The 24067-nt window shown below is 43.4% G+C and overlaps 1 protein-coding gene across 1 annotated transcript in view; it reads left to right on the top strand.

The window, feature by feature from the left end:
* iqgap1 (IQ motif containing GTPase activating protein 1) overlaps positions 1–24067 on the top strand; it is a 47511-nt gene that overhangs the window by 13702 nt on the left and 9742 nt on the right. The window contains exons 3-24 of the mRNA XM_071921146.2: positions 6010–6166; positions 7082–7159; positions 7978–8054; positions 9817–9884; positions 10366–10479; positions 10937–11115; positions 11936–12023; positions 12554–12711; positions 13267–13351; positions 13509–13672; positions 14332–14492; positions 14713–14837; positions 15459–15622; positions 20802–20892; positions 21053–21220; positions 21757–21899; positions 21983–22153; positions 22329–22412; positions 22502–22573; positions 22941–23010; positions 23155–23519; positions 23809–23972. Coding sequence (XP_071777247.1) covers positions 6010–6166; positions 7082–7159; positions 7978–8054; positions 9817–9884; positions 10366–10479; positions 10937–11115; positions 11936–12023; positions 12554–12711; positions 13267–13351; positions 13509–13672; positions 14332–14492; positions 14713–14837; positions 15459–15622; positions 20802–20892; positions 21053–21220; positions 21757–21899; positions 21983–22153; positions 22329–22412; positions 22502–22573; positions 22941–23010; positions 23155–23519; positions 23809–23972 — 2946 coding nt within the window. The remainder of the gene's footprint in view (positions 1–6009; positions 6167–7081; positions 7160–7977; positions 8055–9816; positions 9885–10365; positions 10480–10936; positions 11116–11935; positions 12024–12553; positions 12712–13266; positions 13352–13508; positions 13673–14331; positions 14493–14712; positions 14838–15458; positions 15623–20801; positions 20893–21052; positions 21221–21756; positions 21900–21982; positions 22154–22328; positions 22413–22501; positions 22574–22940; positions 23011–23154; positions 23520–23808; positions 23973–24067) is intronic.

The raw sequence follows: 24067 nt of genomic DNA, 5'->3' as shown, positions 1-24067 counted from the left end.
CTGGATGTCTTCCTGGAGAGACAGTGGTCAGGTGGCAGGCCTCTTCCTATGAGACTGACCTCTGACCCCTGCACTGGCTTAGGCTTCCTGCCAGCACAGAGGATGTGGGACTGGACAGGATACTGATGCTTTCTGATGTGTGCTGGCACTGTAGTATTGCAGTGTTTCTGTTATAACAGCTGGTTTGATCTCACAACCAAGGTGCAAGCTATGCTATTACTTTCTAATTCACGATTATGATGTATTATTACGTATGCATTATTGTTATATTATACTCCAGAAATAAAAGACCTCAGAATGCCTTCACTGGCCAATTAGAGCTGAGTAACAGACGGCTGTTTCACATGATGTCACTTTGTAGTCAAGAAGTCTGGTCGTTTTTCTTGTTTTCAAGTTCAAGTTTGTTTATTTCTGTAGACCTTTATCACAGCATGTCTCAAAGGACTGTACAGAGAATGAGCCTAACTAGATCTGACTGATTAACAATCAACCATAGAACAGGATGATATAGGACAAACATCACGAAGAGCAAGACACACAAAAACATTTTTATTTTTAGCAAGACATGACAGCCTTCCTATTCTACATTTTCTAATTGGATTAACTAGCGACACCTTGTGCCAAAACTTGGCAGAAACCTGGAAGATTTTTCCGATATTAGTTTTAATTTATTTGGAGAGCATGAAACTTTTGATTGCTGGTTAGAGGCTGAATAGCAATCTTACTCGATTTGTTTTTGTTTCTGTGGTTACAGTTCTACTTGAGTGAAGCCCATGGATGCTAGCTGCAGACATTTCTGTACAGACCGTTTTGACCGAAGCTTGTAAATTACTTAGGCTTGTGAGAAAATATTTTTAAATCAGTATTTTGTGTCAGATCATTAATGTGTTTGGTAAGAAGCCATGTAATAAGCAGGATAATGTACAGGAAAGTCTCGTGGTCTTGATTCACCCTGCTGGGGCTTGTTTTGTGTAATGACCGGCTCGCTGTACATTAGCTTGTTCTCAAGAGACTCTTGCATCTTCCAATCTCCCATTTTAAATTGCTGTTTATTTAGTGTACATCTCCACAAGATTCCAGACAAGACTCTCATATTTGTGGCTATTTTCTAATCGTACACATGCCTGTTTGTGTCATGTTCGCAATTTGACATTTGTTTTGGCTGCTGTCTTCTGTTGCTGGAATTCAATTGTCGACATTCTAAAATCCCATTCATAGCTGCTGTTAAGTGGAGGGTGTGTCTGTGTTTGTGCTTGGCTGGGAAGGGTGTGTAGGCCTGATAAAAGAACCATTAGTTTGGAGCCTTTATGGAGCCTTTCACTGCTCCAGTGTGGAGTGAAAGGAGGGGGTTGTTCCAGGCCGGCCGGCTCCGGCCCTGCGCCTCGGGGCCGGACACCCTGGCCTCAATAGCAGCCTGTGTCTGGAGACCCCATGTCACGACTTCCTGGGAGGGGAGTTGTTTCAGCTGGTTGTTAGCCGACCTGTGCACTGCAAAGTGTGTGTGTGTGTGTGTGTGTGTGTGTGTGTATGTGTTCATGTATTTCTAGACTTATGAAGACCCAATTTCCTCACAAAGATAGGAAGATAGGGAAAATCCTCCAAAGTGAGGACATTTTGGCCAGTCCTCATGTCTTTAAGTGGTTAGTTTAGGATTAATACTTGGGGGTTGAAATTAGAATGAGGTTAGGTTAAGGTAAGGGGTTAGTTTAAGGTTAGTTTAGGGTTAGGTCTTGGGTTTAGGTTTGAAATTAGAATTAGATTAGGTTAGGGAATGAATGTAGTCAGTGAAGGTCCTCACAAGTATAGAAATACAAACGTGTGTATGTGTGTGTGTGTCTGTGTGTGTGGGTCTGTCCATAGCGGGAAAGAGTCTCTTAATCAGGACATAGTTGACCTCGATGTTGCCGACAAAGGCCAAAGTTGCAGAAGAGGGGGAGTGTTTTCTTAGCGGATGAAAAGAGAGCGAGAGAGTGTTTGCCTTTTTCAAAAGGCCATGTTTGACCTCAATCTGTCTGCTCTCCAACTGTGAAATGCCTCATGGCCAGTGATAAACTCATGCCTTTCATATCAGAGAGCTGATACTTGAGGCCACATTAACCAGGACAGACACACACTGCTGCACACTACTGCGGGGGAAACCATGTGATGTTTGCTTTATGAGATGTACCTTATAATAAGATAAGATAAGATAAGATCGCACTTTATTGATCCCCTTGGGGAAATTCAGGTTAAGGAGAAGAGGATATGACAGATATTTGGATAATATGGTGACTTATTAATGTGGATGTGGTGTTTTTAAGTTGTCAAGGCAACTATAACCTTACATTCTACAGTAAATAGTAATACTAGCGTGGGGCATCCGGCCCATGTCGGGCTAAAAAAAAGGTCTTTCTGACAGAAAATGTGCTTAAATCTGATACCAAGACCAACATGTGACATGGCAGAAATAGAAGTAACTTGACTTTCTTTTTCACTCACAGAGGAAAACTCATCACGTCTCAGTCTGTTTTGTTCAGTGACGGCAAACTTATGGTCTAAGTCTGCATTGTTCAGTAAAAGTAATGGGATGTAATTGGTCCTTGGTATGGGCTTATGCTTAAAGGGAAAATCCACCTTAAAAGACTTTAACACTATTAAACAGCTATTGGCAATGTACTTTGCATTTCTGGGCCCTATTTTGTTGTTTGGTGTATTTTTCCTCTTCCTGTGGATAACTGGCCAAACGCAAGGCCAAATGCACCAACATCAAACAATCATACAGGGGGAAATCCTTCATAGAAGAGGCAGAGAGACCAATTTCTCCACTGACAATAGCCTCAATAGACCAGAATGCAATGCAGCCAGAAGACATGATGTGTTTTGAGTAAGAGGCACGGCCTAGATCAAAGACACGACCCAATGTTCGTGAACTAGTTGTCTAGCAATGTACAGTTACATCGATCTATTGAAAGCAACAAGTTCACACCCATCCTCTGGGGGTTGTCAAAAGGCATTCTGGGAAATGTAGGAAATCACTACTAACTGAAGCAGAATGTGACGAGGCAGGTTGAGGGAAAGTTGGTTCACCAATAAAATAAATTACAACACTTCATCACAGAATGCATTGAACACTGATGATACTCTGGATCAGTATCAGCAGTGGAAAAAAAGATGGAATAGCTGCATCCATAGTTACTGCAGGGTGATGACATGAGGTGGAGGAATCCAGTCCACCAGGCCCGTCCCAGTGAGAGAGCTCAGCACGTCTCTGTGGCCCAGGGCCGACACGGGCGCACAGCAGGAATGCGACTCCACGATATGACCTCAAAGAAATGAAATGTCACACAGGAGGAATGCTGGGAACTCGCTGTTTAGCAGGAGAGGTTACCACAGGCCAGATTTGGTGTTTATGTGTTGTTTTGGTGCTGCAGAGCCTTTGGCGGGTTGACTGTACGGCACTAATATGCAATCCATACCTGTGACATTTAGTTTTATGGTTCCCTCCTACCTGTATGCACCAGTTTGCTGTGGGGTTGAACTTAGTGACCTGTGAGAGGGCTGATTCTCCCTTGAGGCCTCTTAGTTAACACAGTGTAGCATTTTATATCAGCAAATAATAATAATAATAACTTTATTTATATAGCACCTTTAAAAACAGAGTTTACAAAGTGCTTTGACAGACAAAATAAAAGCAGAATACTCAAAATATGAATTTAAAAGGCAATAACACAATAATAAACGGGGATGATAGGATGAAAACCAAGATAAACAGTAAAATAGAATAAAAGTAAGATAGAATTAAGACAGAGTTAAGATAAAAGACGTAAAAAGACAATAGAAAGATGATAAAAAGCCGATAAAAGATAAAAAGCCGATAAAAAGACGACATCACATAAAAGCAAGTCTATAAAAATGGGTTTTAAGAAGTGATTTAAAAGAAGTCCCTGCTAACTGTTGTCCCACTTGGGGCTACACAATAAAATACTGAAACCACAGTAATGACCATAGATCAGGCTGCGTCCATTTGTCAGACACCACTGGTCTGATTCTGATGAAATGTGGAGGGGTGATGCATCTTTTTACTGAGGTGCCTGCATCATTCGTGGGGGACGATTTGTTACGAATATGAAACTTAATTGTCCACAATGTGGAAATTTGCCTTTGGCTTCACCATTTTAAAAAAACAAAAAAAACAAAAAAAAAAACATTACATACATACTGCCTTTGCCAACAATGGAAAGGTGTAATACAGCTATGATGAAGTGATTCTGTCCAAATTATCTCTCATGAAATTGGTCTAAATGTCTCTACCTTGTATTTTGTTTGTCCAGTGTTATGTTTGCTTATAAGTTTGTATGGTCTATATTCTGAAAAACATGATGCATACAACAAAACATGCATCACATAGAAAAATAAATAAATAAATACAAATACTGAGCAAAACTGAAAGTCTCAGGAGCAACCACTCTGTATCTGCCAGCCTAACTTATCTTGTTTCATTTAGGACCTTAATTGCACTTGGGACAAAAGATTTACTGTAAATATTCTTAATAGCTGTTGGTAGTATATATGGTCTATATTGTTTCAGTTGATTATGAGAGGGAAAGGTGTTTCAGACAGCTTATTAAGCAGGTTACTATCTGTGCTACCTTCAAATTTGAATGTCAGGAAAACAAATCTTTCATTTAATTCATGTGTATCTTAACAACTCCTATATATTATTATTTTATGCCCTGAAAATTAAAGGCTTCTCTCCACATGTATCACAATTTATACCGCAGTCGCAATATTCTGCAATATGACTCCAATATCAATATCAAATTGTTTGCATGGCTGTGTACGTGTGACTTTGTGTGTTTATGTTCAGTTTTCCCCCTCGAGGCGGTATGTGCAGAATGCATACATGTATAGTTAAGCAGTTATTATTGATTAAAAGTCAAAGTTTAATTGAACATCTTTCTGTGGCCGTGTTATAAAAGCCAAGTGCCAGGAGCCAACAACGCCTCTCACTGCTGTAAAGTCACTTTGAAGCTCCGGTTTATGGCTTTTAGGAAATGGTGTTGGTGAGAAATGTCTGATAAAACTTTTATCTCAGGTCACAGCAGCGGTGTGGTCGCAGGAATACACACCTACACACTGTCCTCTGTCATTCTACCAGGACTTACACATACTGACTTCTGATGAGCAGTTTGGGTGTATGGCCACTTATTTTTTGCATTATACTAGGGCTGGGCAATAATAAAATATTATCATTTATAATTTTTCAGTGGCATCATATTGTGATCATATAGTGATTTTGTGATATCGTGACACACAATTCTGCTGTTTTAAATTGATGATGACAAGCAAATTTGATTTAAAAACTCAGAAAAAATGAGGTATGAAACATTTTAAGGAATATTATTTGAAAATTTCAGTTTTGTTTGACATTAGGGCTGAACGATTTTGAAAAAATATCTAATTGCGATTATTTTGACTGATATTGCGATATGATTTGCGATATTAGAGGGAATGATAATTTTTACATCATTATTCTCATTTTCATTGAAAAACGTATTAAAATGATTATGGTGTGATTTTTGCGGGGATCTGTACCAAACAAAGATGTTTTCTTAAGTGTGTAGAATATGATGTGTAGGCCAGGACATCTCTGCAGCACAACAATATTTAATTTAAAATGGTATTTTGACACACATTTCACCTTTAACAAATATTGCGCCTCCTGCGTTTTGAAAATTGTAGTAGGCCATATTGCGATTTCGATAAAATTTCGATTAATTGTTCAGCCCTATTTGACATCACACCTAACATTACCATTCGGTTCAATGAGATCAACATTCATTTGATTATTTAACATGTGATCATTGGCAGATTGCAAAGCTGTAGAAAAAAGCAACACTTGACAAATTGAATGTAACCCATCACCAGGAAACTGAATTATCCGTTTTTATAAATGCGCGTATGCTATGTGTGTGTCCTGCATGCTTTTATTCAGATCGGTGATGTGTGTGTGCTGTGCTCTCCTTGCAGGTGGATGGAGGCGTGTCTGGACGAGGAGCTGCCCCCCACCACGGAGCTGGAGGAGGGGCTGAGGAACGGCGTCTATCTGGCCAAACTGGGCAACTTCTTCGCCCCGCGCACCGTCTCCCTCAAGAAGATCTACGACCGTGAGCAGACGCGCTACAAGGTGATGACAGGAGCGTGCATCACATCTGTTCATGATAATCACTCACCTGTATTCAGACGCTCCACAGAAAGAATTTTTTCTATCTACTCATCCCCCTGTCAGTTGAAACTCCATTGAAGATGGTATGATCACCAAACACACAGCAAGCTAGCCACCATAGTTTCTTCTCAGCCTTCTCCCAAACTATTGAAGTTAACGGGGCCATCTTTTTACAGCTCCAAAAAAGCATAAAATGTCCATCAAATTTCTCCAAACAAACTCATGCAGCATAAGCCAAGTGTTTTATAGCCAAACGATTGCACTTTGGGCCCAAAACTCCAATATTTACCTCTTTATGGCCTATATTTTCATCACTGACAAAGCTTTGTTCTTGAACGCACCAACAGTCACCTTCCAGTGTTTTCCACCAGAGCGCTGTAGGGTGCAAGAAATATAGGCCATAAAGCGGTAAATATTGGAGTTTTGGACCCACAGTGCAATCGTTTGGCCACAAACACTTGGATTATGCTGCATGAGCTGATTGGAGAAATTTGATGGATGCATGTTGTGCTTTTTTTTGAAGCTGTAAGAAGATGGCCTCATTAACTTCAGTAGTTTGGGGAAGACTGAGATGGTATTATGGGGGTTAACTCGCTGTGTGTTTGATGGTCCTACTAACTTCAGTGGAGTTTTGACTGGCATGGGGGTGAGGATTTGATGACTGAGTTTCCATTTTAGGGTGAACTATTCCTTTAAGTCCATTTGCCACAGAGAGCATGTTTCTTCCGGCTTTGTCTTGGATCCTGGCAGAAACAGTCGACTGAACAGAGCCTCAGTTTACTCTGCCTCTTGTCTGTGTGAGTCAGGCTGGATTAACTGTGTGAGGTGGCAATGAATGACACGTCTGTGTGCTTAAGTTGGGTTTCTCTCCTACAGGCAACGGGTCTCCATTTCAGACACACAGACAATGTTATCCAGTGGCTGAACGCCATGACAGAGAAGGGGCTGCCAAAGGTGAGCGGGGCGACCAATCCTTCTGTCTCTCTCTCTGTCTCACACACACACACATACACCAGTGCAATCTCTTACATGCAGGTTTACCTACAGTTTCAGTTAGGGTTAGACCACTATATCAGCATGCTAATATTTTGGGCCAATTTTGACTTAGTCAATCAGTCAGTATCATCCACCTCTGATATGATGGAGGTCCCCCCCTGACCTCAGCTACATAAGTCAGTCTGGAAAACCTGCAATGAACTTTTTATTTTCATTAGTTTAGAAATTCTTGAGAAATCGTATTTTTCTTTAGTTTATTTATTCATTTTTGTTCAATAATGTTTTTTTTGTAAATGAATTCTTCAGACTTTCCTTTCCATTTAATAGGAGCGGTGGGTCTCACCCTGCCTTAAAGAGCTGCTGACCCTAAAAGAATTTAATGAGTCTGGGTTTAAATGGAAAGTTTTAGTGTCCCATGATGGTCTAAATGCTGTTTCAGAGACTCTTCTACCCTGACAAGAATAAAATTCTGGGGGGAAACCCTGAATACTTGTCATTTTTTGGCATGACAATGAAAAAAAGATATTGAGCCATTAGCACAAAATGTCAGCTATCGGCAGCTTCAATACAAAAATATCAGTATCTGCCTTCAAAAGCCTATATCGTTTGAACCAACAGTGACAATGCCGGGACATGTGAATTCCCATTTACATTGTGTAATCCCCCAATCCCGGACCACTCCTGCACTGCATGCTGGGACACGCTGCCGTGCTGCCATGGGTGGGAACGAGCTGAGCGCTGCCCTGACTGAGTCACTGTCCCTCACTCTGTTTCAGATCTTCTACCCAGAAACCACAGACATCTATGACAGAAAGAACATGCCGCGCTGCATCTACTGCATACATGCTCTCAGGTACTCTCTCTCTCTCTCTCTGTCTCTCTCTCTCTCTCTCTCTGTCTCTCTCTCTCTCTCTCTCTCTCTCTCTCTCTCTCTCTCTCTCCTGCAGTGAAGTCGAACACAAACACACCGACTTACTTCACAGCCTGAAAAGCATTAAACGAAGAGCTTAGAGGTCACAAAACCGATATTTTGTTTGAAGTGTGTCTTTGCTGAAGGAATTACATGCATTCTTCATTTATCAGATTCTGACTGTTCACATTACTCAGGCATGTGCACTTGAAAAACAATATATTCCCTTGCATCTGTGGCCTGAGCATGTTTCAGGTCTGTGACACTTTTATGAGGTGAACAGTGCGGTTTTTCAGCAGAGAGGCATTCAGCACTATAAGGTGAAAAACGCCCCCCTATCTCCCCCCACCTCTCCCTCCACCTAGAGATGGAGCAGTTTGTTTTAATAGAGCATTCCAGTAAATGTAAAATGGATGCAGAGTCCAGAGGCTTTGGAGTCAGGAAGTCAACCAGCAGAGCAGAGTGAGGGCATGGTGGTGTGTGTGTGTGTGTGTGTGTCCATGCTCCTGGCTAGATGACTGGCTGTTTGTTGGATTTTAAAAGCCCCCCCCCCCCCCATCCCCTCCTCTTAGCCAGGTGGCACCCAGATGCCAGAATACTGCCACGAAAGTATATTTATTAGCTGTTGTTAATTGAAAGGCGTAGAGAACAATGTGCTGCTGCTGCCTGTGCCATTCAGGATGTCAGTTGGTCCAACTGGTCTTGTTGCGATGCCAGAATTTGACTTTGACAGCATTACTAAGTTTAATTTCTAAGAATTGGATACTAGTGCAATTATACCACAGCAAACAACAAAACCCAAAGCAGTGTGTTGCCACACTTGACTTGGACGGCTTTGCAGCAGCTTCATCACAGGGTTTTGATGTCAGTCGGGTGTCGGTCTTTATATTTTTTGGATAATTTGCTCCTGTAACCAGTGTGTCAACCAGTTCAGGTGGACTGAGATTCAGGTGGACTGTCTCATGCTGTTGCCATGTTTTCAACCGCTTGACTCTGTTGAGTTTTGCTGCAGTCCGCTGTAATCCTTCTTCTTCTTTTAAAGTCACAATGAAATTAAAATGGACTTTTTCACCTCGCTGGGTAATTCTCCATATCAAAACTACCTAAACCTATTTCAAAACTTTTATTTTCTTATATTTTTATGCCAAAATCCCATTACTTTCTGTAAAACAGTGTATTTTTAGTGGTTACTTCATATCGTACCAGTAGCCGACCTATAAATTCCAACCAGTAAAACTATAACAGATTTTTGAACAACCCCCCCCCCCCCCATCCGTCCCTCCCATTAAATAAAACCTGCAACTTTCCAAGTGGCAGGAAAGGGAAACAGGGTTTTCACTGCCAAACCATGTTGACAGTCTAAGACGTATGGCTGCACTTCTCAACAGTCCCTCCCTGCGCTCTGTCCCGCCCCAAACGCCCTGAAATGCCCTTCCCTTGTGACTTTGTTTCAATCCGCACATATACCCGATACACCAAAAAATGACACACTGTATCGTTTGTAAAATTCAATATTGAATTCAATCTTTTACAACAGTGTTGAAGTCATATTGAAATGTCGGTTATCATGAGAACACGAGGTCTGGCTCTGAGGTGTTTGGTTCCTTGTTCTTGTGTGACGTCCTTCTCCCTCTGCTCCCACTCCTTGTTCCCCGTTTGCTCTGCCATTTTCCCTTGCTCATTTTTTCTCTTTCCTCCTCTACAGCCTGTACCTGTTTAAGCTGGGCCTGGCCCCGCAGATCCAGGACCTGTATGGAAAAGTAGATTTCACTGGTAAGAGCCTGAACAATCTCAGACCATGAGTCAGCCTGTTTTCCCCCATTCTGTCTTTGTTGCCCAATTTTGGCATCTTAAGTCCAAAATGTTGCAAATGTCATCACATCTGCACAGTTAATATTAAGTGAAGGGTGAAATGAAAGACTTCTATTTTTCTGCTCCCTGAAAGCAGAAGCGTAGCGCTGAGAGAAAAGAACAGGGAGGGGCTTCCAGCAGCAGGAGCTGCTGGCAATGTGAAAGTCATTAGTAATTGTCAGAGCTTTTCCTGTCGTTTGAGTTCCCGCTCTGCTCCTTTTCCCAGAGCCAGAGTCGAGGATCTGATTATCACACACAGGCCAGGAACAGTCTGTCTCTGCTTCCCGCTCTAGGCCCCAGTCTCTCACTTCCCTGACCCCGCCCCCTTCTCTCACTCCCCCCTTTTTCACCACTCTCCATGGATCTGTTCCTTCTGCTCTCTCTCTCTCTCTCTCTCTCTCAGAGGAGGAGATCAACAACATGAAGAGTGAGCTGGAGAAGTACGGGATCCAGATGCCCGCCTTCAGCAAGATTGGCGGGATCCTGGCCAATGAGCTCTCAGTGGATGAAGCTGCATGTGAGGAGGGCTTGGATATCATGGGGAGTGGGTGGGACTAAGGGCCAAGTCAGCATCCCCATAGCTGGATTTTGTATAGTTTGGTCGACTCTCTTGCTGTCCCTCTATCATAAATAATAAGATAAGATAAGATAAGATTGCACTTTATTGATCCCCTGGGGGAAATTCGGGTGCCACAGCAGCAATTGGCGGAACAATGGCAAGGAAGTACAGGAAAGGTAATAAAAATAATGAGCAAATATACAGAAAAAGTATAAAATAAATAAATATAAAACTATAAAATGATAGTGCATAGTGTCTAAGTGGTATTGAAACAGTTAGAAATCTCTTTACGTGTCCATTTGAAAAGAGATCTTTTTGACAATATTTTATTATCCAGCATATTTGTATCCAATAAAAGCCCCCAGTTCATGTGAATCCAGCTCCTCACCAGTCTCCCCCCCCCCCCCCCCCTCAGTGCATGCTGCTGTGATAGCCATCAACGAGGCCATAGACCAGGGCGTACCTGACGGCACGCTGGCTGCCATGCAGAACCCCAACGCCATGCTGGTCAACCTGGACTCCACCTCCGCCCAGCACTACCAGGACATGCTCTACCAGGCCAAGGGAGAGAAGGTGGCCAGCTCACGCAAACGGGTACGAAGTCTTGCACCTCAGCACCAAAGGATCATGGTGTGTGGTGAAAACTGTGGCAGGTCTCACAGGCTGGCCTACAGGGTCAGAGGGGGACTGAGGGGAAAAATTGGACTTGAAAGTTCAGAAAATTCAAATGAAATTAAAGGAAGGGGGGGGGGGGGGGGGATGTTTCTGATATTTAGGGATACCCTTTTTTTTTTATTTCACCCTGTTCATGTTTTATTGGAGTTATTGAAACATACACACGTAAATGAGACTATTATCCCCTGTGGGCCACCGTAGATTGATGGGAGCCTATGAGCAGTGCAGGAATAACGGAACAACAGAGTACACAGCCTGCAGCAGTAGAAAAGTTTGGCGCCACACACTTTGCAGTAGAAGAAAATGCCAACACCACACAAACCACTGGGTCAACAAAAAATAAACAACCAATACGGTAAAAAAAAGAGATGGACCGGTTGGGGACAGAGAGGAGAAAATGAAACTTCTTCTGTAAGACCTGCTGACAGTTTCCAGCAGTGAGAAAGAAGTGTGGGTGGGAAGTGCTGCATATTATGATTTAAAATAAAACAAATCTTAGTGGTACAAATTGAGTGTTTATTTTCCAAAATGCAATGCAAATATATTATTTAATAGTTCAATAAATTCCCCTAAAAAGAACCAAAATGCACTTAAAAATCGGATAGAGGGAGCAAAACATACCCTCTGAAAATGAAGTGAATTTCTTCCCCTGGTGTCCTGTGATGAGGATGTGATGATGAGTAGGAGTGATGTGTAATGCGGTTGTGTCCTGTTTGCTGTTGGGTGTCATGTGGAGCAGCTGGTGGAGAACACCGGCGCAGAGAGAGACGTGTACGAGGAGCTGCTCACCCAGGCTGAGATCCAGGGCAACGTCAACAAGGTCAACTGTAAGTCACACACACACACTCACATCAATTCACTGGTTTGTTCATTTCGTCTTCACTCAAAACAAGTAGCTCTCATGCTACAGTAGCTCTATTCAGATGTTGTTAACTGTCGACCTTAATGATCTTAGTGATATCTATCAGATGAGAGTTATTAAGAAAGCTCAGGATATTCTTCAGGATCCGCTGCTCACTCTCTTCTCTGAGTTTTCCCTTCTTCCCTCTGGCCGTAGGTTCAGGCTCCCTAAAGGTAGCAGTAACAGATTTTGGCGCTCTTTTATCCCTGAAGCAAACCGCAGATTAAATATGTAACTGCAGTTAAATGTGTGGAACAAGGGCCTGGTCCCCGCTTATGCATACTGGGCGTGGGATGTAGGCCTACAGCTTTTTGTTGGATAGAAATTGATATTGTGTGATACTGTCTGTGTTTTTGTACTATGTTTGATGTTTTTGCGTATTGTAGCTGCTAGCTGCGAATCGAATTGCCCCATTGGGGATAATAAAGATTTCTCTACTCTACTCTACCTTGACAGTGAGCACGGCCCTGAGTGCGGCGGAGCAGGCCCTGCTGAGCGGAGACGAGGACAAGTTATTTCAGGCTCTGAAGGCGATGGGCATCCAGAACCTGCAGGCCCAGAACAAAGGCTGGTACCTCAAACAGATGCTGGCCGACCGAGAGGCAAAAGAACAGGTAGGACCCTCTTATACAGAGTGATGGCATTTCACAGGTTTTCAGGTCTTGAGGACATGCAAGCCCTGTCCATTTAGACTTTGACTTAGAAAAACTTTAATGTCCTCATTGAGACAATTTTGTTTTGCAGCGTAAAAACAGTTTCAGCACTTATTTCAACATTCAGCACACAATCATATCTCATGGGAAAATTGGAATCACATATTAAAATAGAATGCATACTGTGCATTAATACTACAGTTTCAGTGCTTTGTTGTCAGCAACCCTCATACGACATGCAAATATGAAGACAAAGTACCTACAATATAACATGTACATGTCCGGATAAAGAGCCTACTATGAAGTGCACACCTCATAATGTAGCATCATATTTCACTGCAATATAGTTCATAAAATCATGAGTTAAATCATTTAAAAGTACTTTCTAATGGGAGAAGATTTTCTTGCATGCAGCAGGTGCCAGCTCATTGAAACACGACTGTATATTTAAGTTGAGTAAACACTCTGCTTCTCTGACTCCTCGTTATTGTCTCACCCTTGTTTCTTCCTTGTAAGACCAATCCAGGAGAAGCGCTGACTAAGGACGAGCTGCAGAGTGGAGTGGACGTGGCCAATGAGATCGCAGAAGGTTACGGAAAGAGTAAGCACCCAAAACATCATTTCAGAAGTGTCACAGTTGTCTCGGGATCATCATCATCCTTCCCCTAGCTGTGTCTGTATTTCTTATACTCCAACAACTACTGTCTGTTTCCCGTGTGTGTGTGTGTGTGTGTGTGTGTGTGTGTGTGTGTGTGTAGTGCTGCAGGCAGTGGATCGCATCAACGCTGCCATCCGTGCGGGCGTGCCAGAGAAGACGGTGGAGGAGCTGATGAACCCGGACGCCCAGCTGCCTGAGGTCTACCCCAGCGCCGCTGACCTCTACCAGAGAGAGCTCGCCAGCCTGCAGCAGCAAAGTGCTGAGGTAGAGACACACACACACACACAGATAAATACCTACCTACCCACCTGTCCACCAACTCGTGTGTATTGCATCTGGCTTCTGAGGAAAACTTAGAGGAACTGTTGACCCCAAAATGAAAATTCTATCATTATCTACTTCCTCCATGTCAGTCAATCTACATTGAAATTCCTACAACCACCAAACACTAGTGTTCTCAGCTTACCTAAATAACTGAAGTGAACAGGGTCGAGTTGTTTAGAGTTCAGTTAGTATTTTGTAGCCAAACAATTACACTGTGGGTCCAAAACATTGACATCTACCTCATTATCTAGAGTTAAGAGGCAAATGGATCGGCCCATTTCCATGTTTTTGTTGGGGGTGAGTAGATAATAATAAATTTCATTTTGGGTTGAACTGTTCTTTTAAGACACAATGAAATGAAAATTGACTTCATCACCTTGTTAGTTGATTCTCAATATCATAACATACACAATGAATGCCAACTTTACTTCCTGGAAAATGGCACATTTCTTTGTGGTTGTTACAGACCATGTTACCATAAGGCGTACATAAAAATTCCAGCCAATAACACCATCACAGACTTTTGAACAACCCTTGCTTCTAGTGATGTTTACTGGCAGCTGGATGTATGAGGTAAATTTGCGGCCGGTGTCCCGCAGGGCTCTCTGTCCCACCCGGAGCTGCTGGTTGCCGTGGAGATGCTGTCGTCGGTGGTGCTGATGAATGCGGCGCTGGATGTTGGAGACCGAGCCGCCCTCTGGAAACAGCTGTCCAGCTCCGTCACCGGACTCAGTAATGTGGAGGACGAATATGCACAGAGGTACGCACGCACACACAAACACACACACACACACACCGGGTGTCAGTGACGCATGATGTGAGGACTGTCTGAGCTTTTTGTCAAGACTTCTGAGTGGATTGAGGCAGGCGGTTCATGTATTGTGTGTGTGTGTGTGTGTGTGCGTGTGTGTGCGTGTGTGTGCGTGTGTGTGCGTGTGTGTGCGTGTGTGTGTGTGTGTGTGTGTGTGTGTGTTCCTCAGGTACATGGAGGAGCTGATGCGTCTGAAGGCAGCAGCCAGAGAGGATGGCTGTGACTATCTGACCTGGAACGACATCCAGGCCTGCATCGACCAGGTCAACCTGACTGTGCAGGAGGAGCACGAACGTGAGAAAACACACACACACACACACACACACACACACACACACACACACACATACCCCTGAATACTTAACCCTAACATTAACCTATTTCAAACCCCTAACTCTGAAATAACAAAATATCTTCACTTTGGAAGAGGGTTTGATTGATTGATTGATTTATTGGGTATAAAAAGGTACAAACGATACAACCCAGAGGATAACACGTAAAAGCATATTTAAACACTTAGTGGTCCTCGATGGTATACAAAATCAGAACAAAACAATACACAAAACACATACTACTTGACAGTGAAAATACAATAGAAATTTGACATTAGTGCAACAAATTTATCAAAATTTTATCCAGCCATTTGGAGCCACATGGATGGAAGTACAACAATATACCAACACACGTTTAAAAGTAACCTTTCTCCTGCTGTATTTGCATTACATTTCATATTCAATGATTAGAGAATGTTACATCTTGATGCATATTACAGCCTGATATTGACTGATGTGAATTTGAAAACAAGGACAGATTCAGTCACCCTCCTGCTCATCCCCCATATTACAAAGAGTGATAATTTACTCATGTAGTTTTTCGTCTGTGTGTGTGTGTGTGTGCCTGCTTGTGTGTGTGCAGGTATCGCTGCCATCGGTCAGATCAACGAGGCCCTGGATGAGGGCGACCCCCTGAAGACGCTGTCCGCCCTGCAGAACCTCTCAGCCAAGCTCACTGACGTCGACCCCTCTATTGCCCAGCACTACTACGACAAGCTGCTGGAGGCCCGCAGAGAGAAGGCTCATGTAAGAGACACACACACACACACACACACACACACACACACACACTCACACTCACACTCTTAAATGTCCAGCTAGTGCCATGCCATAGTCACTTTCTGACAGCTGTCCTGAATCAACATCATATTGTCTCCTATTTGGCCTTACTTTGTCATCACAACAGTTGCTTGTTCAGGATGAAAACATCCAGTGTTGCCATGGAAGCATAAACTATCATGACTAAGATAAGAAAAAAAGATAGGACCAAGCCATCCAGGTACTTTTGGGTTACAACTAATGCAACAAACGATGCTACCAGTCTCTCTTAATGACCACTTAAAAAGCTTACTTATAAATATATTAATTCTGTTAATTTCACAGGCTGTTGATAGTGGAGAGAGCCAAATGGCTAATAAGAGTACAAAATAGATGTTAAGGTTTTGTTTTCAGTGATCTATGAATAAAAGGTTTGACCCTGTTACTGTGTTATTTCCTGGTCACTCCCTGTTTCATTTGCGTTTCCGTGTGTGTCTATTATTGAGGCGTGCATTATGCAAACGTATGTCGCTTTATGCAAACAGACTCGGCTACAGTTACATCCTGGCTCTGACGGGCCAAGTTGAGCGGATGGATGCAGAAGCAGTAATAGGAGTAGAAACTCTGTTGTTCTAAATGTGTGTAAATGACAAAGACACAAAGACAAAGAAATTTTCATGCTTCAACTTAAATTGAATGATTCCATTCAAGGGTTGAGAAAGTTCTTCCCTTGGGCTCATGAAAACATTTGAAAAGGTCCAGTGGGGAATTGGCTGCATGCAAATAATGTCTAAATAGGCCTATATATAGGCTACAAAAAGAGAGATACCCGAAACAAGATTGTTGTAGTGTGACTGTAGGCCAATTCAGTAATGTAATAAGTAAAAGTCAATAAGGTAAATTTGATTCTCAATGTAGGTTACTGTGACACAGTAAACTGTCTTGTCTTTAGCTCTAGTATCTACTGCAAAACACTCTGAGTTGCAGCTTGAGAAGAGTCAGCTCAGTTAACCTGAACAAACTGTTAGCTAGCAAAGCAACCAGTATTATTGCAAAGCAATGTTAATGTTAACATGCATCTTCTAGCCTCTACTAACGCTAGCTGCTACTAGATACTTCAGCTAGTAAATCAGATGTGTTAACAACAAGACAGTGATGGTTAGCTGACCAGATACTATGGTTAGCTAGCTAACAAGTTGGCATTAAGCCAGACGTCTAAACACAAAATCAGTCATATCAGCAGTGAAATTATCATTTCCCAGTCAAAAACAGCACTCTCTGTTGAGAAAAGCAACCGTCTGTCACCTGAAAGCCCTCAATTAGTTTTTACTTTTTGTGTAACAACAAACAGCAAGGGCTTCAAGTAATGTAATAGCTAAATGCTGGTTAGATATCTGGGTATATTATTATGAGTAATGAATGTGCGGTCATAGTGAACGGGATCCCAGGCCCTCAGGGTTGCAGAAGGCTCCATGTGACTCAGCCTCTCATCCCCACATGACTCTCCAGACCTCTGATGTCACGGTGCGATCATCCCTCCGGCCCCCACTCACTTCCTCTCTGTGTCTCTGTCTCATTCTTCTGCTCTCTCTCCCTCCAGCTTTATGACTTATCCTTTCTTTATGTTTTCATGAACCCTGCTTGGTTTCACCCTCATCTTTGATTCCAACAATAAATTTGAAAAAAGCCAGTCTATACTGTTGACAGAGACATGTGTCTTTCTAGAAAGAGGACCATCAACACCCTGCTCTCTCTGACTCATTTGCCTGTGTTATCGTGACTTGGTGATGATGTGGTTGTTGTATGTGCATGTCCATGTAGAGTTTTTGCATATGGTGTCACAGGCAGAACACCATATTCGGGCTGTTTTCCTGTCGCAGGAGAAACAAAGGCCGACTGAGTCGCAGGTGAGGTCAGAGGGTTGGAGCTGGTTATGGTTTTACCACATGCTCAGAGCTGCACTCCTGGCTGATGCTGGTGGAAATCACTAATCACTAGTCAACAGAAACTCAGAGCCTCGGGGTTGAGTGTTCCCTCCCGGCTAAGATTTATAAAGGACAGGGCCTGTAAGTAGAAAAACTCCCACAGTGAGTGTATTTCTGGTTCTCTTCTTGTTTTGTCCTGTGTAAATACAGATAAAGAAAGTGGCTTATCAAGGTTAGATTTCAAAATACTTGGCCACTGCCCACACTGTTTCAAATGTCAACAGCCATCAGTTACATGTGAAGCCTCGGATTCATCATGTGGGAACTTGACGGCTGTTTGTTGATGAGCTCCATTTCCCTGTCGCACATTCAGAACAGGAGCAACAACAAAAAAAAAAGCTATTTCCCTGGTGATTTCACAGGCATAGGAAATAACAAGCGGGGCCACAGTCATTTGCTTCCATAAAAGGGCAGAAAGCTGACCGCTATATTAGTTGGACTACTCCTAAAGCGTTTTGTCAGACCCTAGAGTGGTGGTGTTGCCACACACACACACACACACACACACACCGTCCTCTGTGTGCTGATTGGAGGTGTGGCTGTGAGATGGTCAGCTATAGACACAGGAAGTGGTCAGATCAGCGTGAGCTTCCTGCTGGATTTCAAAGGGCTGCCGTCCGTCATGTGTTCCCCAGGCAGTGGAGAGGAGGCGGGATCGACCGAGGAGAAAGAACCCACATGGCAAACACGTAGATTCACGAGCTGCAAGAGGGCTGCTTCAGGTTTTCAGCTGTTTCAGGTGATCTGAGGTCAGGGAAGACTGGATAAGAAGAGAAAAAAAAGCTCTTTTTCGGCAGATTAATTTGTGACTTTGATCTGTTGGTGTCACCTCATTAACTTGGTGCTATTAGAGCAGTTAGTCAGAGAGACAGTCAGGCAGGCAGCCGTGGGCTCTGACTGTGGGCTGAGGGCCGTGCCTAGATAAACAGCAGGAAGTCCTGCTAGACTGCACTGACTAACAAGCTGAATATAGCCGGGGAACTATCACTTACCTCACTGCTGCAACAATCACAACTGTGTATGAGGGTGTACACATTTCAGTTCATAATGTGCTTTGTTCCGCGTGTGTGTGTGCAAGCCGCCTTGTGACTTCCCCACATTTTGCTGTGTCTAAAGAATTAAACACATGCTTCAGCTCACTCTTTGTATGGGAGCAAAAAATAAGTATTGGACAAAATGTCTGAGAAGAAATAACTGAAAGGATGAATTGTCAAACCCCCTTCCCCTGCTTTCACTTCCTCTTGTTTCCATGATGTGTTTGTAACGCAAGCGACGCCCAAACCCTCCTCCAGTCCCCTGCCCACTCTGGCACCACACCCTGTCTAGCGCCTCCCGCCAGCTGCAGTGACTCATCGCCTGCAAATATCAATTATAGCGCCAACTGCAAACATACAAATACTAATCTGCACTTAATCCTGCTGCTGCCTTTGTTTACTATAAAGACAGAGCTCATTTTACTCTGCTGCAGATCGTAGCTGCCCACCCCTCTTGCACAAGAAACCTTAAGATCAGGTATCGGCCCCGAGTAGCACACGCCCCCTACACACACACACACACACACACACACACACACACCCCTCCTTCATCTGCCCTAGAGCACAACTAGGAGGGGCGGGACAGGGAGGGGCGGGACAGGGAGAGGGGGAGGCCCAAAGCAAATCAGTTGCCTGTTTTGCTGTGCTCCGGAAAGCAGCACCAGCAGGTAGCAAGCAACACACACACACACACACACACACACACACACACACACACACACACACACACACACACACACACACACACACAATGAAGCAGAGAGAGAGTGCCATCTGGATGCAGTTATGTATTACTACAGTATATAATAATGGAGTGTTTTGAGCTCTTGGTGTGTCCTGGTAAACATATTGATTTGTTTTGTATTGGTTTCTGAGCAATTGGAGTCATTGACAAAAACACTGTTTAAAAAACAGCGATTGGTGATGTTTCTTGCATTTCTGGGCATTTTTGTTGTTTGGTGTATTTTTCTTCTTCCCATGGATAACTGTCCAAACATAGACAATGTGACATCACCTCCAGATATTTCCAGCAGCTATAATGGAGTTTGATATCAGAAAATGTTTCAGCGATCTAAAACATCAGCGGTAAACATCAGGTTTTGGTGTCAGTCCCTCAGAATCAAAGAGCGAGGGCTTCTTTCTAGAGCCGCCATTTTGCACCAAGAGACGTTCAACAATCATACAGGGAGAAATCCATCGTAGAAGAGGAGAGAGACCAATTTCTCCACCCACAGGAGCAGCAGAGAGACCAGAATGCAACGCAGCAACAAGACATGTTGTAGTTTGAGTAAGGGGCGTGGCCGTTATCATAGACCTGTATAGCCTACAGCTGATTGATCACACTTTAAAGCTGTGCCCAAGTTTGACTGAATGCAACAAGTTCACGCCCCTCTTCTCTGGGGATTGTTGAAAGTAATGCTGGGAAATGTAGGAAATCACTAACTGAAGTAGAAGTATATGAGGCAGGCTGAGGGAAAGTGGATACACCAAAAAATATTTTTCCTTTAAGTTTCTGCAGTTACTGTGAAGTAGCAAACTGTGGTTTATACCAGAATTATCAAGGGAGAGCCTCTGAAACCCCCGGCTGTTGATTTCTTAAATGGAAAGAAAAAGAGTCAACATGAGAAAGCCACCATACACAAGGAGGCTGAGATTGTTGGCTCTTTGATTCATTATATTTACAAGTGCAAAAAGGCTGCAAACACAATGGATTCAAGAACCAAGCCTCTCAGCCCACTGTGCTGTGGTTTCCTCATGCTCAGTATGGATATCTTCTGCTCTTGTTTAAATGTTGTTTGCTGGAATGAAAGTTGTATTCCATAAGGGATCTTTTTCTATATATAGTTCTTAGCTTTGTTATGTCCTTCGCTACAAATTGGTCATCTTTTACAGATAATACAGTAATAATGTGGATATTCTCAATATTTATCACTGAATACCAGGGGAATTTTAACTTTGGCATGAAATCCTTTGTTTGAAGACAAAATATGTATATTGGCAGAGTCACATACTTTCCATTGCAGATACAGTCATGAGCCAATTAAAGGAGAGATGGTGCCCTGCAATCGTATTGTGTGTGTGTGTGTGTGTGCATGTGCGTGCTCTGAACGGTTCTGTTCTTCAACATATTTTCCCGTGTCCCTGCAGGAGACCCAGGATCCCTCTGCTGTGCTGTGGCTGGATGAAATCCAGGATGCCATACTGGGAGCTAACAAGGACAGTCAGGAGGCTTTACAGTGTAAGAAAACACACTTACATCCATGCTACATCTCACTGGACCTATCTTACACGCATTTATGGAATGGCAGAGCATTTGCCCCACCTCTCTCCCCATGGTCCTGACATTAACAGAGTGTGTACTGCAGTGAAGGCTGATGTCTGTGTTTGTGTCCCTCCAGTCTCTCAGTCCATCCAGGCCATCAACGAGGCGGTGGACAGCGGCGATGCAGCTCAGACTCTGGCCGCTCTGCGTACCCCCGGGGCGGGGCTGTATGGGGTCACCTCCGAGTGCGGCCAGACGTACCAGGACGGCCTGGTCAAGATCAAAGATGAGAAAAAGAAAGAAGGTGAGAGAGGGTTGGATAGATGGATGGATGAAGGGGGAAGGACAAATGGATTTATCACGCAATTAAATCAGAATGGCTGTGTCCGTCCGGTGATGGTATCTCAGGTTATAACTCAGATTTTGATTAAACTTGGAGGGATGATGCGTCTTCGCACTGTGTTCTAGCATTAAGAAATGACACGGATTGGCCTAATGGGGGCACAGTAAGGTACCTGGTCCATTTTTGACGGTCAAAATTTTTAACTCAAACGTGATATAGACACCACTGGTTCAATTTTGACTAAACTTGGAGGGATGACGCATTTTGTTGCACGCACTGTGTTCTGATGTTTAGAAATATTAGTGATTGGCCTGATGGGGGCGCTGTATTTAAAGGACAAAATGTAAAACTTTGAAAGGCCACAACTGCTACATCACGGTTCCGATTTTGATGAAACACGGTTCCGGGATGATGCATCATGTTCCTGATTGGCCTGCATCATTCATTGGGGGACGACATGTTTACTTGTATGTTTTTCCATTATGCTCTCTCTCCAGGTGATAATGGCAGTGAGTGGGTGAAGCACTGGGTGAAGGGAGGACACAACTACTACTATAATATGAAGACAGGAGAGGGCACCTGGGTGGAGCCAGAGGACTTCCTCCAGAACAACACCCAGCTCAACAAGGAAGACATCCAGGTAGGCTGCTGCACTAGTCCAACAATGCATGGTCGTTGCTTCGTAGCACCGTGTTAAACTGCTTGTTTTATTCTCCCCGTCAGTCGGTGGTTTCCGGGGTAACCACAGCCTACAATCGAGAGCAGCTGTGGCTGGCCAATGAGAGTCTAATTGCCAAGCTGCAAGCTCGTTGCCGTGGCTACCTGGTGAGGAATGGCCTAAAGGAGCGGGTAAACTTCTTGAAATCCCAAGAGCCAGCCGTTACAAGCATACAGGTGAGTTAGACCCCATCCATCACCGTGACTGGAATGATCTTATGGGATAGGAGACAGTGAGAGAAAATACAGGATTAAACCTTGTGTGTGTGCTTCATAAATTCAGAGTCTGATGGCTACACTCTGCTGTCTGCTATTAAGACTCATCATTACTTTTTCTTGATCTCTCTCTCAGGCCCACTGGAAAGGCTACAAGCAGAGGAAGCATTTCAAAGACCGTAAGCAGTATCTGAAAGACCACAGTGAAGATGCTGTCAAGGTAAAAGGCTCATGTGATTTCCTTAATCTGAATATTATATGTAGTATTTTTACAATTGAGACTCAAGTGTTGATTTTATTTTACCTCAGATCCAAGCGATGGTTCGGATGCACCAAGCTCGCAAGAAATATAAAGACCGTCTAAAGTATTTCAAAGATCATGTAAGTAGAGCACATAAGCCTTAAAGTAGCCTAAAAGTAGCTACTTCACTACTTCAATTTCTTTAACTTCAGTTTTTGAGAGTTTATCAGAACCAAGAGATTACATTTTAATTGCTAGATCACAAAATTAGCACTCAAAGTAAACAACCTGCCTGTTACATAATGGAAGCATTAAGTCATGTTGCCTGTACATAAATTTCCCTTGACACATCCACTGACATTTACTCTTGGTCCTTTGGGGTTTGAGGGAGGCAGATTGCTCATTTAGCACTCTCTGAAATGTCATTTGCACAATGACTCACAGTGGATTACTTTGTCTATAACATGGACTATTGATCAGCCAAGTGATTGCTATTTTATGCTGCAGATCAATGACGTGGTGAAGATTCAGGCTTTCATTAGAGCCAACAAGGCCAGAGACGACTACAAGACACTCAGTGAGTAGGATCCCAAAGACTGTGGTCAAACAGACTTTATATCACTTTTCGCTATGGATTGGTGTCCAGTTTTGGTTTGTTTTCCAAAATAAGCGCGTCCATCACATCCACTGCTTTCCTGACAAATGTCCCTCCCACACACAGTCAACGCTGACGACCCTCCGATGGCGGTGGTGCGGAAGTTCGTCCACCTGCTGGACCACAGCGACCAGGACTTCCAGGAGGAGCTGGACCTGATGCGGCTCCGTGAGGAGGTGGTCACCAACATCCGCTCCAATCAGCAGCTGGAGAACGACCTGAACCTGATGGACATCAAGATCGGCCTGCTGGTGAAGAACAAGATCACGCTGCAGGAGGTGGTGTCCCACAGCAAGAAGCTGACCAAGAAGAACAAGGGCCAGCTGTCCAACCTGATGATGATGAACAAGCAGAGAGGAGGCCTCAAGGCCCTCAGCAAGGAGAAGAGGCTCAAACTGGAGGCCTACCAGTACCTCTTCTACCTCCTACAGGTAATACACGTGTTTCTGGTCTTTCTTTGGACAATTACTATTCATTTCTATTTGGAAATGTTTTTCTGCTTTTTTCCTGTCTTTTTTTGTGCTGCTGATCACATCCCTACCCAGTCCTTTGTCCATCAATAGTGAGGGTTAGGGTTAGTTAGACAGATTCAAGAAAGTCAAAACAAACAACGGAAACAAAAAGTTTTATTGCACTGTCAGTTGTTCTGTTAGGGTTGCAGCTATGTTATTCTATATCTGTCAATTTCCCTTTTTTTTTGTACCTCTTTTAACCTTTCAGACCAACCCCACGTATCTCGCCAAGCTGATCTTCCAGATGCCGCAGAATAAATCCACTAAGTTCATGGACTCTGTAATCTTCACCCTGTATAACTACGCCTCTAATCAGAGAGAGGAGTACCTGCTGCTCAAGCTCTTTAAAACCGCGCTGCAGGAGGAAATCAAGTGAGAACCAGATCCAACATTCCCCACATGAAACCTACTCAGAAAAAAGTAGACAATTGCCAGAAGAGTAACTGTCAGCCTGCTGGCCCTAGCAC

Source organism: Centroberyx gerrardi, chromosome 1, assembly GCF_048128805.1.
Source record: "Centroberyx gerrardi isolate f3 chromosome 1, fCenGer3.hap1.cur.20231027, whole genome shotgun sequence".
Taxonomy (NCBI): Eukaryota; Metazoa; Chordata; class Actinopteri; order Beryciformes; family Berycidae; genus Centroberyx; species Centroberyx gerrardi.
The sequence above is the reverse complement of the archived record's forward strand: the minus strand, read 5'-3'. Positions and strand labels throughout refer to the sequence as shown.